Source organism: Chiroxiphia lanceolata, chromosome 2 (genome assembly GCF_009829145.1).
Source record: "Chiroxiphia lanceolata isolate bChiLan1 chromosome 2, bChiLan1.pri, whole genome shotgun sequence".
In the NCBI taxonomy this organism is placed as follows: Eukaryota; Metazoa; Chordata; class Aves; order Passeriformes; family Pipridae; genus Chiroxiphia; species Chiroxiphia lanceolata.
Genome location: NC_045638.1, coordinates 68,135,233 through 68,154,305, shown reverse-complemented (window position 1 = coordinate 68,154,305; position 19,073 = coordinate 68,135,233). Strand labels below are relative to the sequence as shown.

Here is a 19,073-nt window from a genome sequence, read left to right as displayed (position 1 = left end):
ATAAACATTTAATTTCTTTATCATTTATTACGTTTTGTCCTATGAAAAGGATGTAATGAAAAATTTCACATTTGAGATGGATGAGGAGGTGTTTTCTGGCAGCTGCTTTCTACCTTTGCTACAGGATGTTGGATTCCAACTACCTTATTTAACTGAAATACAGATATCTAAGCTTTGCTAGTCAGCTTGAACTAATGAACAAAAATATGCCCATCTAGATGATAGCACTGATTCTGATTTATTTCCCTTAGATTCCAATGTTAATAGATATATCTCCCTCTGGAAATATGCATTTCTCTTAAGTGATTATGAAAAAAGTCTATACAGACTTATATGGATTTAAGTGCTTAGTTATTAGATGTTAGAATTTCGGTGGGATAAATTTCAGTCTGTGTGAGATGAAAAAAAATACATGAAACCACCTAATTTATCATTTATAATCATACATATATGTGTACATAAATATGTTTATATTATATATATATAGTTTGTAGTTAACAGCTAGGAAGATACATTTATTAACTGTTATTATTTAGGAAGATAAATAGATTTCTTTTGCATAATCATTCATGTTAAAGTGCAGCTAAATTGTTAAAATATTCCTTACTCTAAAATGATTGTATGGCTGATGATATGCAGAGGAGTTTCCAGCGGCATCACAGAGGTTCAAAAAAACTGGTGGCTTTAAAATACATATTTTTCACACTTGTGATTACTCACAGTTGCTCTCAGTCAGTTCACATTTTTCAATGAGGAAAGCTGGCTTCTAGAAACAGACTCTACTGAGCAGACTGAGTGTGTGCTAGCAGATATACCTGTTAAGTGATGTTCTAAGAGATTACCTCCTCATCCACAACAGAGCACAGAAAGACAATAGCAGGAGTGAGAGTCCAAATAATACTATACCCTTATCACTTTCTGGCCCATCGCAGCAGTCATCAGCCCATCAAAGCCCCACCTCCACAGAATGCAGGGGCACCAAGGCAAGCAGTAACGTGATTTAAGTACATAGAGGAAGGCACACCTTGTCTGGCCCTGTCCCAGGGCTGTCTCTGGAGAGCCTTGGATGGCATGTTCACGTGTTGGACCTCCTTTTGGACTGAAGTGGGTTGTTGCCTGAGGTTGTGGGACTAGTAGAGACTGAAATGTTAACAGTTAATGACTCAAACAGTTGGGTGGTTTGCTGAGTTTTGTGTGTGTGGTAGCCAAACCTCTCATTCCTATAAAACAAAGGGGATGCACATTCACCACTGGAGGATGACCACAACAAACCAGCCTTTGTTTAGATAAACTGATTGAAACCTGCAACTTATTGTATCCCTGATAACCTGTGACTGATGTCTTAAACAAGATGTTTTCTGGCCAGATAATGGAAAAAAGCCAATAAGAAGCAGATCCTGATGGCTTCTGTCATACCAATTTCCTCTGATAAGGCACAACTGGCTCAACTACACAGATGTCAGAAGCAGGGCCAAACAGCTGTCATGTCTTAGAGGGGATCATAAATCAACAAAGACCCCTGAAGCATGTCCAGACTCATTATGGGGCCTTCCACCAGAGGACTGCGCACGACCCACAGTTGCAACAGACTGTGTAAAACTCCTCTCCTCCAGGGAAGGTACCCGGGCATTCCCACTTGAACCTGAACATATATTATATCAAACTTTGTCTTTCTTGGGCTTCCCCCAACCCCAGGGGATCAAGACTGTGACCATCACTTTGACCAATGGACATCAAAATTGCAACAATCAAGTCTTGTCACTGGATCTATGGGTAGCGATATTTTTCCTCTCCACTATCTATTCTTAGTCTTCTTTCTCTTTCTTTCTTTTCCTTATGTATTTCTTTAAGTGATATCTTTATATTTTCATGTAGATAATAACCAAACCAGCTACATACTCTTTCCATTGTAACCAAATTGTTCTAAAATAGACCTGCTATACATATAAATATATAAACACCTGTCATTCAGTGTCATTTCACTCTAATCCACCCTAAGGGATATATTATTAAGAAGAACCTCAGTTACTCTGCCTTCAGAAGCAGGTCATTAATTAAATTGGTGTCATAGACAGGACCTCTCGGATGTGGTGGAGTGATCAGTGTGATCAAAAGCTGTTGTGGGGTTTTCCACAGTGACCTGGACTTGTTGGAAGGTTTTCTCTGGAGGAGGTCTGACTAACCACCACGGGGTAGTGGGAAGAAGCACCTTGTCCCCCTAGGAGGTGAATGACAGATTTAAATAATGATAATTTTTCTCCTCTCGGTGTTGACCTAGATACATCAAACCTGTTGAAAGATTTTCTGGTGCAACCTGAACTTGTTGTAAGGTTTTCTCCAGGAGAAAGTCAAGCTGATCCTCAGAGGATTAAAGGGCATAAAGACATTAACCTCAGTGGGTTAATGAACAATTCAAAAGGAATGACCACCCAGGGTGACTCAAATGGGGACTATTCCCTCCTGATAAAATTAAAGAGATAATGCTAACCCCTCTCCTCCCAGTATGACCTGGGCTTATTACGATTGGCATGATCCACAAGCAGTGATGGATGAAATTGCAATTCTTGCAACATATATATATATGTGTATATATATATATATATATAATATATATATGCATATAAACACTGATCATTCAGTGTCGTTTCACTCTAATCCACCTCAAGGGATCTATTCCTGACAAGAACCTCAGTTATCCTGGTTTCAAAAGCGAGTCGCAATAGGAACACATAGTGGTTGTGGGGGTGAATGTTTCAGCTGTGCGCATGACTCAATACGGAATGTTTTGAGAAGGAACCAAAGGAAGGAAAGAGGGATTTAGGTGATTTGAGGAGGAACAAAAATGGACAAATAAATGAATAATGGAGTATAAAGGCCCAGTTGGGTATCAATAGTTCGAGACACTTGTCTGCACCTTGTCAACACAATCCGCCTCATTTAGTTACTAAATTCCTTTCTTACCATTTCCTGTGGGAGGGACTGGGAGGATGTGGAGTGTGTGTGTGTATAGGGATCTTGGTATATCAGCTGGAGTCAGACCACAGGTTGGAGGGTCCATGTGTCCTTTGTACCCGTTACTGGAGAAGCTGGACTGAACAGACTGAACTGCCAGCCACTGGAACAGGACCTCGGGTCACAAGGCCCCTGTATTAGCCAGCACCCATAGAGAGAATGGCCATGCAAGTGAGTGAGTGATCACTAGGAAACATCCTGCTGGACTAGACAGTGAGTAGGTGAAGTGGCCTGGGAGACGGGTAGGATGGTGCATGTCCAAGAGCAAGATGATAGGAGACTGACTCACATCCTGACCAAGTGTGTGTCTGTGTGTAAGGGACAGGGGAGGAGGTGGGGAGGGGAGAAAGGGTAGTCTGTGCTAGAAACATGAGTAGGACTACAGCCTACATATGTCCAAATACCTTCAACCAAGGAAACTATAATCTAGGGGCAGTTACTGAGCTGACTGCATTTGAGCCCAGCTGCTGAAGGGAACCACCTTGTGCCTGTGTGCACAGATATATACACTCACACTAGCAGACCATCCTGTTCAGCCAAGGAGAGGAATGGATAAGCCTACTGATGGTGACTGTGTTTGTATGAGTGATGAATGTGTCTGTCTTGTCCTGTTCAGTCATATATACATATATATTTATGTTTATATGCATATATATATATGCATGTATGTATATTCAGCCTAGCAAAAAGAAAGCTTTGGGGTGACTTAATTGTGGGTTTTCAGTACATAGAGGGAGCCTGCAAGAAAGACGGAGGGACTATTTACAAGAGCATGTGGTGACAGGACAAGGGGGAGTGGATTCAAACTGAAAGAGGGTAGGTTTAGATTAGATATTAGGAGGAACTCCTTTGCTGTAAAGCCTGTAACAGGTTGTCCAGAGAAGTTGTGAATACCCCATCCCTGGAAGTGTTCAAGGCCAGGTTGGATGGGACTAGTGAAAGGTGTTCCTGTCCATGGCACAGGGGTTGGAACTTGATAATCTGCAAGGTTGCTTCCAACCCAAATTGTTCTATGAATCTGTGATATATCTGGTGAACATGTGTGCTCTATATACGCTTGCCTACTGGGAGTAGATGCTCAGCTTTGCTACAGATTGCACCTGGAAGCTGCAGCAGACTCACCTCTGTCAGGCTGTTGGATCTGGCCCAGCATTTTTCCCTTATGATGCCCACTTACATAAGTGGCTCTGAAGCTGAGCTCTGCTCCACATCTGACTGCCCAGATACAACGAGGTGAATGAGCAGATATGCTTTTAGAAGAAAATGTCCAGGTAAATGCCCCACTGGATCAACTGTTCTTTCTTAGAACATTGGGTATGCAGCATTTCATCTGTTTTCTAAGTAAATAAAGTGAGGATGAAGCATAACAAAGCATGACTCACCCTTTCTGACGTGTTAACAACATTGCCCTGTGTTGTATTTCCATATGTTTTACAAAAATAGCAGCTTAGCTTTCTGATCACTTACAATTAAGAGCAAATACTGCATTTTTTGTCCTTGGGTAATATAAACAGTATGCTTTCCTCATGCCTCTGCCATACTCTTTTCACATTTTAAAATTCAAATATTAGTTCTGCGAAAAGAGTCTTCGAAAAATCCAGTGAAATATTGGTTACTGATGAAATTTTAAAACATCATGTGAATCAATTCATTCAGATTTATTTCAAGTACCATATCTCTCTTGAGCCATTGAAAATACAGAAACTTTGTTCAGTACACATGAAAGCTTCTCAAAAATCCAAGGAAAATAATACATAAACTATACAAAATTCCATAATTATTGCTGATAGCTGTTACTGTACTTTATGATTAAAAATATTGGTGTCTCCTACATATTTATAGTAACCAATATTACTTCAGCGCTTATGAATAATAAAAATAGGCATGATTCCAATGTGACTGGCATGAATTCATTACTACTGTTGTTCAAATTTGAGTTTGGAACTCAAAACGTTAATTGTGATTTCTCCTTTTGTGTTAAGTGAATATGTAGGGGTAAGACAATCAGGGCTTTGGGCTTTTAAATTTTACAGGTATTAAGTAGAAGAACAAATATGTGATACAAGTGAAATAATTGGTGGGCAGAAAATGCGTTTTATTCAATTTTTCCTTCTACTGAAATAGCATCCTCTTTCCCTTCCTCAACTGTCGCATGAAACGGGGAGATTTTCTCGAGCCTTAATGTGGGGATGTAGGAGGAGATTTCCTCAGCCCTTAGTGTTTAATTTGTACATCAGTGTTCCAGGAAAGCCAAGACCCTTGCACCCGACCAGTCTGTCGGTGTCCCATTATGGAGATCTGTCACTGAACAGTCCTTCTGGATTGGAGGGCAATTCCACTGCCCTTTTCAGGGAACTACACCAACAGCATAATGGAGACCCTCAGTGGGTCTTCCCACTTTATTTGAGTGTCTTACCTGACATCAGCAGCTGCCAGTGCCCAGGAAGGGCCACCACTAAAAGTTTGAGGAATAACAGTCATTATTAATATAAAATTGTGACAGATTAAGGTTTGAAGATTGATGGTAGTAGTATCAAAAACATATTTAAAGCAATATACAAACCAACTTTAATCCCCAATAAACTATTCAGTGCGTGTAGGGTTTGGTTCTTACCCAGGAGGCATCTCCGTGAGGGAGAAGACAGGTTCAGCCTGTCAGCTGATCCCAGCAGTTATGATGGAATCTTCCCTAACTTTCCCCCCGTTTTTTGTTCCCGATTGGTGCAAATTTCTTTTGCCTCACTTCTAAAAATACAAAAAAATAAAGTCAAAAAATATGGAGTGCATACCCAGTGGGGAGTGGTAACTTTGGGATGGAGATGTGTGTTAATATTACAATTAGGCTTTAATGAATCAAGTTCATTTGAGGACAGAGATTTCGTTAAAGTTGTTGGCTCAGCAGGACATCTTCTCCTATTTCCCTTGGTTGAGAGATGCTACGTGATTTATCAGCTGCAAAGTACCATTGAGTTTCCTTCCCTGCAAGGATTTCTACAGAGCCTAGCTGCAGTGTCTTCACACTGCTCCACCCTCCTCTCCATCCTCCTTAGCAGGTCATTACTGTTGTATGGGATAATCATTGTGGAACATGGCAACTGCATTCCATCCAGGGAGTAGCAGCTGCATTTTACCCTATAATTTCCGTACCATTATAATTTCTGTTAGGATGTAAATATAACTTCTTGATTTCTTCTATTTTCTGCCTCCAGCCATCTTCCCACGTCAACTTGCTCTTTTTCTTTCTCTTACTACTCTCACAGCGAGTGGCTATGTAAAGGCAGAAAGAGGACAGAAGGCAGGAAGGCAGGAAGGGAGGGAGACGTGAAGTAGAAAATACTTTCAACAATGCATAAACCAGATGGTTACTACTTATATTGCTGTTAATGTTGTCCATGCTTTGTTTCATTAAAATAATCTTATTAGGAAGCCATGACTGCCATTGTTCTGGTTATTGTTTGAGATATCCTAACTGCTTTTGGGTACTGACATAAAACTCTGTATTTCTTCCTTCATCTCATGCAGCTGAGAAGGCATGGAATGCAAACTCTATGGTTATTGCCAGTGGAGCAAAAACACTCATGAATGAAGCAATGCAGTGTTAGGAAGTGAATTAACATTCAGGAACACTCCTCACTGCTATAAACTCAAATAACTGATATTCATTAAAAAAAAAAGTGGAAGAATAACAGTATTTTTTAGTGTTTCTAAGCAAAACCAAAGTAAAATAGTTGATTGGAGATTTAAGATTGAATTTACAAACTGTGGAATTTGCAGTCACTAAATATTTCACATTTTTATGGGTTGCAGTTGTGTTGAAATAAATCTATCTAATGATATTCAAGGTTGTATTGTAATCGCAGGCTAATCCCATTTTCCTGCCCAGAACATGATAACAATAAGTTCCTTTGGGTGATTAAGATTTACAAAATGGAGCAGGTTTTGCATTTATCTTGAGGTTTTCTCTTTCTTTCTTTCTTTCTTTCTTTCTTTCTTTCTTTCTTTCTTTCTTTCTTTCTTTCTTTCTTTCTTTCTTTCTTTCTTTCTTTCTTTCTTTTTCTTTCTTTCTTTCTTTCTTTCTTTCTTTCTTTCTTTCTTTCTTTCTTTCTTTCTTTCTTCCTTTCTCTTTCTTTCTTACTTTCATTTTTCTTTCTCTCTCTTTCCTTCCTTCCTTTCTTCTTTTCTTTTTTCCTTTTCTTCCTTTTCTTTTTCTTTTTTTTTTTTTTTTTTCCTAAGAGTGAATCAGCTTTCTGCTTCAGAAGAATCATGTTTATGACCTTAAACCAAAAGTAAGAAAGACAGATAAGTCAATTCTTGACACTTTCCCACAAAGACCAGACCATCTGGTCACTTTGTATTTGTAACAGGTGCTTCTGGGACTTAGAGACTAATTCTGGCCCAGATTCTGTTCTGTGTGGGTGACTCCATTACTGTGTGCAACTGCACATTGCATTAATTGAAGGGACTCAAAAAGGCCAAGTAAAGTAATTAGTCAGTTGGTCATGCAGAAAAGAGACTAGTGGCTTAGTGCCACTGAATGTTGAATGCACAGATGTACAGCACCATCAGCTTTTGCTCTCTGTGGTACTCTGCTAATCTCCAGCAGGTAGAACAAAGATCTGTCTTAGTCCAGGTTTTCAGTCTCCTGGAAGCAACAACATAAATACTATATCCACTTGGGAGTGAAAATCATGAGTTTGAATGACCTAAAAAAGAAGCCACATCAGCATAAAATTGTCAGAATAGTAAAAGTGCCAGATGGGCCAAATATGGCACTTAGGTTTTTAGGTTCCAATCTGTGTTTTTAGGTTTATTCAACAGCAACTGGCATATGCAATAGAAGTTATAAAACGTGTGTGATTTCTATTTTAGAAGCATATTTTTTGAACTATGCTGCTTTTCTTTGCATGTACTTGGGCTTAGCTATTTTGAGGTCAGAGTTTGATCAGAATTGTTAGCTAGTGTCACCTGAAAGGTTAAGAATATGCCTGCTGTGCTACTCATTTCTACTGAGCAGTAGAGACAAGTGTGGGTAGTGAGGACATTCAAAATGCTTGTAAGTGAAACTGGTTTATAGATGAGTTTTTGTTTGGCTTGCAGAAGGAACTCAAATTTTCTCCTGTATCTTTCATAGATGCCATATATACCGTAATGTTATACTCTCAGAGTGGGTGTCATAAAAAAAGTCTGGATTGTTGCACTTCACTGTAATGTAAAATTTCTAGACTAAACCTTTATTTTGAAAAATATAACTTTTACTTTCTGATCAGAACAACCAGAATTAAGAGCTGGTAAACTGAAATTATGTTTTGCCTAGGCCATTATTTTCACTATTATATTAGGTATTGTATACATTGTGCCCTTGAAAGAATCATTTCTAGTGTGCATTGCAATGATATCGTCCCATTACCTCCACTCATAGAGTTGACTACAAAAATTACATACAATAGTAAAATGTAATATTTGAAATATTATAAAAATGGTTTTTAATTTCTATTTATTTGAGTTATCTTAGAACTCTGCTATATTTCATGTATCCTATGATAAGTAAACAGTGGTGTGAATGACTTCCTCAAGGGCAGAGGGCCCTGCAGAGAGACCTCAAAAAATTAGAGAGATGAGCAAACACCAACTGAATGAAGTTTAAGAAGGGCAAGTACCAGATTCTGCGACTGAGATGGGGCAAACCCTGACATTCATACAGAAGATGAGGTGCTGTGAAAAGGAACCTGGGGGTCCTGGTCAATGGCAAGTTGAATACGAGTCAGCAGTGCCCCGGCAGCCAGGAGGGTCAAACATATCCTGGGGGGCATCAGGGAAAGCATTGCCAGCCAGTCGAGGGAGGGGATTGTCCCTCTCTGCTCTGCACTGATACAGCCTCACCTGGAATATTGTGTGCAGTTTTGGGTGTTACAATATAAGAAAGATATTAAGCTCTTAGAGAGTGTCCAAAAGAGGGTAATGAACATGGCGAAGGGCCGTGAGGGGAAGCCATATCAGGAGTGGCTGAGGTCACTTGATCTGTTCAGTCTGGAGAAAAGGAGACTGAGGGGAGACCTCGTTGAAGTCCTCAACATCCTCACAAGGAGTAGAGGAGGGGCAGGTACAGATCTCTTCATTGTCAGGACCAGTGAAAGAAGTCGTGGAAAGGGGAGATTTAGATTGGGTATAAGGAAAAGGTTTTTCACGCAGTGGTAGTTGAGCACTGGAATAGGTTCTCTAGGAAAGTGGGACACCACCAACCCTGTCTGAGTTCCAGAAGCATTCGGACAATGCTCTCAGACACATTACTATTTTAGTAATTTTATTATTTAATAAATATTTCATTTAATTTCATTAATGGGAAAATAATGTTAATAATTCCTAGTGAACTAAATAATTATTGGTATAAATATAGCTGCATTGCTTTTAGTCGAGCTCTGGACTGGGTTCATAAAATTTGTTCTTTTCCAAGCTCAGATTATCCTTTCTTTCTCTATGCAGGTTGAGGAGGAAAATTCTTTGTCCCTTGTTGAAACTGACAGCTTTGTTCTACTACTTACACTTCTAAATTATAAAAGAAAGTGGCCTACATGTCAAAATAACCAGTGTTACTTTACATTTTAACGGGAAAATAACTGCAACAGGTACTGATATATGTGAACTATTTTTTTTTTATTCACTATGATGTTTTTAAGGGAGTAGAAGAAAATAAAAACTAAGCTATAATGTTCATACATATATCAGTGATAAGTATGAAAGAAATAAGATTTAAATTGTTCTTGAGGAGTTAAAGTGAGGTAAAAAGACAGGGAAAGATACACGAACCCAAATACTGATCTTGTTTGATATTATAGGTTTCAGTATTACTCATCTGCACTGCCTATTTAATTTGCATGAGCAGGCAGGGGAATCACATATCCTGGAGAAAAAGATTCAGAGGGCTGATCATCCTGTAAATTTTTCAGTGGGAATTGTGTATATTCATCTCTTGGGATTACTGAGCATTTTACATGTCATATTTCAGTCCCCTACCTAATTAACATACAGAACAGAGCTGAGAGACAGTACAAAGGGATGATGTGAAGTGTGTAGTGATTTAAACAGAATTGCCAAATCTTAGTGTAAGCTCACTGGACTTTTTTTAATATCCTGAGCACACAGTGTATGATTAAAAAACCCCCATGTATTAGTTGCTTTGATCGGATAACAAATATTGGAAATAGGTTTATACTTTAGTTGGAATACAGTATTCCTCTACCTCACAAAATTCATAAAGGCTGGACAAGTTACTGGTCTAATCTAAAATGTTCATGCATCTGAAGTAGTTTATTGTCTTTTTCAAACAAAGCAGAGTGGTTGTCATAAAATGCATGAATCTTGTTTCAGTTGGAAAAAATTAATGTTGCTTGGGAGGTAATGAAGATTGCAGGTACCCTATCATCATGTTCCTTTATTATTTAATTCTCACTTTTCATGTGCCTTTGCTAAATTTACTCAAACATTTGTAATTCCAAATACTAATAATCTTAGTGTAATTTGTATGATATAAAGACCATATATTGTTTCATCTATGGAATTACTATAATTTAGAAATAACTCCAAATAGTTACTCCAAATTTGTGCCGAGGTGGCTAGGAGTAAAAGCTCAATCTCAAAGTCTGTGAAAGAAAATTTCATGGCAGCCATCAATACCAATCACCAAAAAAAAACATTTAACCAGCTGGACAACAATGTTTTGGATGAACATGGCAGATGGAGAAACATGAAAAATGTATTGATAAAAACAAAGACTGACTTGCTAGAAAATCATAATCCTACCAATCCTTATAATTCCCTTCAGATGAACACTACTTTTTTGATCACCATTGCCATTAATTGCTGTGTCACTGCTGCTATGCCTTTTGAAATGACATCATTGAGGACCTCACCTGACAGATCTGCCAAATGGCAAACTGATTCAAGGATAACACAACAGTAACTACTGTATGAATTCCTTAATTTATTATAATTTTTCTGCTGCATACTCCACAGATATAGCTTCTCTGAACATCTGGAAATTTCTTCATTATATTTATATACATGTGTCTATATTTGGCTGTATATATAAATTATATGATTGAGTGTCATAGTACCTAATTGTTTAGTGTTTCCTAGCAAACATCAGGCATATATCCAAAACACGCCTGATTTTAAAATGTTGTCCTTTATATTGAAATAAACTTATAAAAATCCTACTTCGCCTGTACTTGTACTCCAATCTAAGCAGTATAATATTGTTCCAGCAGGGTAGAATAAGGAATAAACAACCATAGAAAGAGTTTAATGGCACCTTATCTCAGTTATGTAATCGGGTTATATAATGAGAAAGATTGCCAAAGTTTTTAGACTCTAAAAGGAAGTAACCTTTCGTTTTTTCTTCAGTATAATTAATTTAGCCTTGTGAAATTTAATTTGCTGTATATACTTCAGTACATGTAAAAATAGACAGTGCTTGTCAAGTATCAGTATTGATTTACCATAATTTTTGTTTCAGATTTAGTACTATATTTATGTATTTGCTTACTTATATGTTATTCATGGACACTTGACCTCTATCCTTAGTTCCATGACTATTGCATATGAAATAGCATGGCCCCTGAGTGGACCCAATAAGTGACAAAGTGTTTGACTCAATAGATAAATATTCTTTAAGGAAAATCGGCAATGTATCTCGCCCTCATTCGACATCTCCTCTCACATGGCACAATATAACCAAACTGGAAGGAGAATCTGGGCATTCAAGAAGAGAATCAAAACCTTCAGCAAAAAAACAAAGCTTTTCATATGGAGAACAAAGCCTATTATCAGGAGAATGGAAGTGGGAACAGATTAAAATCCTTCAAGAGAAGCACAGGGACACTTCAGAGGAAACAAAACACCTCGAGAAACAGCAAAAGGCCCTCTAACAAAAATAAAGCCCTCAGAGAAGAGATTAGGACTCTCAAAGGATAAGAATGAGCATTTGAGTTGAAGGAAAAAGCTCTTTAGCTTTATGGGAGAAACACAAAGCCTTCAAGGACCAGCTTAAAGCTTTTCAAGAGGACAACAAAATCATTCAGGTAGAGAAGAAAGCTCTTTGTGAAGAAAAAAATCCCTCAGTGAGGAGAAATTTCCTCTCAGTGAAAAAACATGGCCCTTCAAATGAGAAAAAGGCCGTAGGAAGTCAGGAGAAAGCTCTCCAAGAAGAGCACTAAGTCCTCCATGAATGGAACAAGATACTTCAAGAGAAGGAAAGAAGTAATAAAAGTAAAGAATCAGATGCTTTGGGAGATTTAACAGAAAGAGTGAAGAGTTTACAAAAACAGTAATTTTCATTGTTAGCCATTGATATTGTGGTCTAGCCTTCATCGCAGAAAATCATCAGCAACTAGAGGATAAAACCAGGCATTAAAGCAGGCTGTTAGTGCACAAATCTAGCAGAAGTGCTGAAACATGAGTCTTGGTACCTCAGATCCCTGAAGCCTAATAAATTAGTGCTTCAGTACATATTGCATACCTGTAGATGTCTGCTTTATTGAGACACTGAATATCAGAGAAAACAGGTTTCTTATTATAGTATTTCAAAGTTTAGAAATACTTTTTTTTTTTTTTTTTACTATACAATACTGGAGGATATTCATAGAAAACAGATTCTGATGTAACGAACATCATAGTCATGTACAGGTGAGACTGTGTCAGACTTTCAATTTTTACATCTAGACTTAACCAGTAAAATAAGGTTTCTGAAAATAATTAGTATGAAACATTTTCAGAATATGTTAACAAATTCTATGTCTCAGAGGTTTTCCTTCAAAGATCCATTTTTAGCATGAGTTTTGAGAAAAATAATGCAGTTTATCTGTGCTACTAAAGAAAAGTATTATGAAGCAAGCTTGAACACTGGCTTCCTGGACCATCCACAGTGCTAATTATCTGTTTCTGCTTTGTGCAATTTCAAAGGCAATAGGTATGCACAATTGCTTCCAAAAGCAATAGTTAGATGAACCAGGGTCTGTCTTTAATCATACACATTCCTCCAACCTTGTAGGCTGTGTACCCTTTGACACCTGCACATGTATTTGTATCACATTTCAGTACCCACAAAAAATCCTGTGCTATCATATGATAAAAACACTCCCCCTGCGGTGTGCAAAGATATTATTTCAAAAGCCTGAAGCTGGAAAGCCACACCAGAATAAAGCCCGCACGGTGAGACCACATTGTGTACATAGGAAACCAGAGACAAGAACTCATTATGTGGATGTGGCTGGTCCACCTTTGTTGCAGCTAACCATAACCAGACTGACACAAATGAGTATTTCACACTTGAGCTTGGGTCCAGGTCTTTGGAAGACATTTCCTGTTCACCCAGAAATTGAGTTAGCAACAAAATGTATTAAAATACAGAATATTGTTACTGTAGAAACGATAGTGCTAGAAGAGAAAGTTTTCTAGTCATGGCTCCAAAATCTCAAAGAGAAGGGTTATTTCAGGCAGGGGAGCAAGGACGTGTAGCTAGCACCTGAGAGAAACAAATTCACATTTTCTTTCCTTTGTCAAATTTTAGACTCTTAATATTTATACCTCTGGCCTTAAAGACCAGATAGGTTTTGTAAAGTTGAGCACAGTGGTGTACTAGTAGACATCATGCCTGAGAAAACTCACGCAATTTGGAAATACTGTACTGTAATGGAGAAACATTAGGTTTTTTCTTGCACAGATGGTTTCCCAGTGAGAACTCTGACCAGACTACCTTTTTCTCAGTGTAGAGATTTTGGATTCAGACCCTTCCTTTGGATTCAGTTACTTTGTATGTTAGAAGCATTGTCAGTAGTTATCTATCATACAGATCTTGTTCTATGATCTGAGTGACCATGGAAGAGAGAGCTAAGGAGAGATGAACAGTTGACTACTGTTCAGTACTTGAACCTTTATCTGAACACAGGCTAAATCATGATTGTTTATGTAAATGTTATATAATAATTGTTGAATATCATGTGAGCTAAAAAACTGTATAACCATAAAATGATTTAGGTGGGACATGACCTTTAGAGAGATCATTCCCTTAAAGCAACGACAGATTTTAGGTTACTTTAGATAAGAGGAAACTTTAAGTAAGGTTACATAGAATGAAAGAAGGTCTCCAGTATTTACCTGGTTTCCCTGGTTGGTTCATTGGTCCAGTATTGGACAAATCAGATGTTACTAGACCACCAACATAGGTTGGTTGATAGTGTCTCAGTGTCTACAGCTACATGTTCCTCCATGACTTCCTAAATGATTCTGCCACCTGATGGTTCATATCACTATTTCTCGTTCCACCTATGACTGGTCTTGCCTCACCGGTAAAAAATATTGAAGACTCAAAACAAACCGGAAAGTTTCCTGCTACTGAACTAAACAGTTTATCTTTCTACCAGTCTAGGTGTCTTTTCAACAACAGTCTTGTAGCTATTTCCAGATTTGTCTCCTCTTCTGCTGTACCCTATGATAGACCAAGATACCTCACGTATGGCGTGGCACCTGTTGTGGGCAAAAGTCTCAAGTCAGAGAATTTTACTTAATTTATTGCTGATTAATTCAAAAAATTAATTAAATTAATTATTGATCTGGGTATTGAGAAAAAAGGAAAAAAAAGAAAACATAAACTAACGAAGAAATATTCTTCATACCTGTGCTTAACTTGAGTGGTCCCCCTCCATCTCAAACTCCCTTGTTTTCAACTCACATTATACTTGTGTCTCTCTGATCCTTCAGTCTATGCGTGAGCGTAGGGTCAATGAGCAATGTTTTATTTCTGCTGGCCCTTGCTGCTTCCCCATTTCTATGTATGGTCCCTTAGAATTGTAGCTCCCTTGGAAGTGTCTCTTTCCTAACCTATATTACCTGCAGTCTTCAGTCCCTCAGAAGTGCGTCCTCTGGCATGGAGTGGTTCTTTTCAATAGTGCAGCTTCCTCTTTGTCCCTAACAATGTCTCCTTCCACGTGTCCCCTCCATTTCTCTGGAGGTGTTTTCTCCATTTTCTCATGCCTCCAGTAACTGTTGCTCTTTCCTGAACAGGTATGAATCAGGGCACTGGGGACTCCCCTGCCTTGCTGCAATTTTGGTGCAAGAGGAGTTGTTTACATCAGTGTCAGAGATTGCCAAAGTCAGTTGTGACTGACCCAGGGTAGCTCAGAGCCTTCTCCAGCCAGGTGAATGCATCCTGCAGCCACTGGAGACTCAGCCAGCCTACCTGTTACACCCAGTACAGTTTTCTTGCAGCTGCTTTATTACATGACCAGTATGAGAATGGTTCTGTCCCTGAGCCTGGACCTTGTGTCAGGTAACTCATTCAACTAGGTATAAAATGGGTATCTGGAGCATTTCAATTATGTTTTTTTCCATATTGGATATGCAATTACAGTTTCTGTGCTTTTCAACTCCTAAGTACCATTTTCCACCTCCCCTTTTCTCTTATTCTGCCCACTCAGAGTTGAATTGCAACAAGGTTCTTGAATAACACTTCTAATCATGATTTGCAAATCCCAGCAATTCACAGTTTTGTCTGCACGGCAGTAGGAAATCATAAGGACTGATTCACACAGTAGATAGAGCAGTTTGTCACCGCAGTGGCTACAACTTAAAATTTTAATGCGGAGACAAAAAATGGCTTTTGGACAAGGAACTTGGGCAGTAAATTGGTGTAGTTAAGACGTGCATTTTGAATAAAATTTCAGACTCATGAAAGTTAGACAGCCTTGGAACACACATAATTTAATTGATAGCTTACGCTTTGTCTGTCAGTCAGGACAGGTAAGGAGAAAACCCTTACACAGACATAAGACAGAATTCACTGTTGTGCAGCAGAAAGTCTCAACCTTAGTTCTTTACTACCTATGTAGTGACCAGCTGACGGAGAACTACCACTTTCCCTATGGTAACTTGTTACACCTTGCTGTCTGCCCTATGAGACACTCACACAGAGCTTGCACCTAAACTCATGGCTCCCCATGTCTGTGAACAGAAAGGAGTTCTTTGCATATTCTGATAGTCTCATGTCCAAATATATTCCAATTTGTGTTGAAGTATAGGAGGCTGCTCTTCTAGAACTGTTTTCTCTAATCTCTTTCTTCAGTTGATCCCCTTGGAATTTTATGAGGCATTTGCTCAGAATTTGGGACTATGATAATAACTTGGCAAGACTATGTGCTAGTGATGATAATATGCCTTTTGGAAAATGCTGCATTTATTTCTAATTACATTAGAGGGTATTTCAATTCTGGGGTTGGATATTTATATTATGAAGAAATATGGTGCTTTAATTTGTCTTTACAGCATTAATATGATTCCATTTACTTGCATGCAAATAAATTAATTATTTCATAAATACATTATGTTTAAAACATTACAAAATTATTGTGTGTAATTAAAAACTTCAAGTGTGATTAACAATGTTTCAAAGTATTTTAAATTAGCTGTTTATTTCTTGTGGAAAAACTGAACACCACTGTGGCATTAGGAGTGATGATAAAGCTTCACCTAAATCTGTATAAGCAGCCATGCTCTGACTTTCGTGAGATGCTGAGGTCTTGGATTGCAGAATGAAGTCCTGTTGGAGGTGTGGTGGGTTTACCCTGGCTGGATGCCAGGTGCCCACCAAAGCCGCTGTATCACTCCCCTCCAGAACTGGAGAGGGGAGAGAAAATATAACAGAAGGTTCATGAGTTGAGATAAGGACAGGGAGAGATCACTCACTAATCAATATCATAGGAAAACAGACTCAACTTGGGGATATTAAATGAATTTATTACTCATCAAAATAAGAGCAGGATAATGAGAAGTAGAATAAATCTTAAAAATACCTTCCCCCCACCAGTCCCTCCTTCCTGAGCTCTATCTCCTCCACCAGCTTCTGCCCTCCTTATTTGGAAATAAAACAGGTATGCCTTTTATACCATACACAGGTGTGTAGATAAGGATGGTAGATTTTTTTACTTTCTGAAGAGATTTCTCACTGTTATGAGGTAAATTTTGCTTCCTAGTGTTTGTAATGCTAGAAACAAGACAGCTTTTGTGAAGAGGAAACACCACCAAACAAACTACTATGCTTCTTACCCCTTCTTGACTCACCTAACTACCTGTCTTACATCATCATTCTGTCTCTTTAATGTTTGCTTTTCCTTCTGGAATCTGTGCATATCAGATATTTCCTGTCATACTGACTCAAATTAATTTCCCATAAATTTACAAAAGCAATCATATTCATAGCGTTTGCTAAAGAGATCAGAATATGCAAGCCATACAAATAGAATATAATTAAAAATTGTTTCAGGAAGGTTTTGTTGGCACCCCTACCTCTCCTTCCCCAATCCTCCTTCCCACAGACCAAGATTATTTTTCTTTTATCTCAAAGCCTCAGCTGATTTTTCTGTAGTTTGTGTTGTCCTAAAGGAGCACAGAAGCTGAAAGGGTCCATCAAACAAATTTTGATTTGAACATAAATAAAAGTATTTAGTTTCAAGACAGGTAACCACATTAATCTTACTCCAAAGGCTACAGATGTCTTATCTCAAGGTCACGATTTAACCTTTCTGTAAAATAGAATGATTCTTTGCTACTATCTTGTCACACTATAAAATATAAATCTAAATCTATAAAATATAAATCATACAATGTAAATAGAAAGTACTGACTTAGTATCCTACGGAGTTTTTTCAATTTTTTTCTCTTTCTTCTGTCTATTAGAAATCATTTTGCCTGAAGTCAACTGCTCTTCATTCAGAAACTCACTATTTACACCTTGGTAATGAAATTTGTTAACTCATTGTGGAGACATCCTAATTTACAGTTTTTAAAAGTAGTCATAGAGATATCTTAGATGCCTTCAAGTATCTAGTTGTGCCTCTAACTGCTGCTAGAAAGACAGAGTGAATCTCCTGCGGCCCACATCATACCTACCAACAGCAGGGAAATGTCGTGATTAGCCTCAGGTATCTCTGGTAGCATTAGTTTTAAGCAGATAAATCTATTACTTTGTGTCTGCCAGAGGATAACTTGATTACTGCATAAGGCCATGTGGCTCAGGAAAAAAAAATTATATCTATATATAACCTTTATTTTCTGCTGAAGTATGATCCCTCTGCAAACTGAGATAATTTGTGGAAAACTGACTAGTTTAAAAGATTAATTTTTTTCTGCCCTCATGAAGATAATTAATATCTCAGAGCGTAACTCAGTAAAAGAGAGAGTTTTTGTAATATTATTTTATTTTCACCAGGCATTTCATGAAGCATATGGGGTTACCTATTTATTCTTCTCTATTTAGTTCTGATCAGAGGGAAAACAGGAAACCCACATGTTTACCTCCTGTGGTATAGAATTTTTCTTTAGGAGCATTTATGAAGAGTTTGAGGAAACCAAATCTTAGACATATGGATAGTTTGGAGTTTGAAACTCACTCATGTATGCCTCTACCTTTGTAGTCGTGTGTCAGTGATTTATTCCTTCGTTAAGCCTATTTGAAGTGGCTATTTTTTGTCTCTTTTCTAAATAGAAGCAACCAATTTCACCTTCCTTCTTTTCTTAAATAGATTACTATAAAATCAGCTTTTGTTATCCTATCTCTCTGTGAAGATACAGTATGGTCACATACTGTATATTTATACATGTGTGTATTATATTTCAGTACAGAAGTTTCCTCTATGAATTAATCTGGTGTCCTTGACTGTTTTTATACAGCTTTTTGCCTTCCATTAGAAGAGAGAATTTTACTCCCTCTTTTCTAATTTCTGTACTACCAGGTAATAAAATGTTGAGAAGGCTTATCAGAGAATTAGAAAGGCAAACATTTCATTTTAAGAAAAATTTTAGCAACGAACAGTATCCACCTTGATGTACTTAGTTCTAGGAGGTTTTTATGGAAACAATTAGTTGTGATGAATGAATTATTCCATAAAGATTGTTATTTGAATCATGCTTTGCATTTTTGTACCAGGATCTGCAAATTTAAATTTGCATTCAAGTCACTGTTTTTCACAGTCATAAGTTCTAAACTAGAAGGTAGTGTTGCTTGGGCTTCTATT

At 37.9% G+C, this 19,073-nt stretch overlaps 1 protein-coding gene across 1 annotated transcript; it reads left to right on the top strand.

Moving 5' to 3' along the window:
- Positions 1-3,171: 3,171 nt before the first annotated feature.
- Positions 3,172-12,338, top strand: LOC116782500 (coiled-coil domain-containing protein 70-like). The gene is given in 6 exon segments (XM_032679250.1): positions 3,172-3,183; positions 5,137-5,193; positions 11,749-11,842; positions 11,845-11,932; positions 11,934-12,010; positions 12,013-12,338. Coding segments are annotated over 6 exon segments (654 nt in total).
- Positions 12,339-19,073: the final 6,735 nt, after the last annotated feature.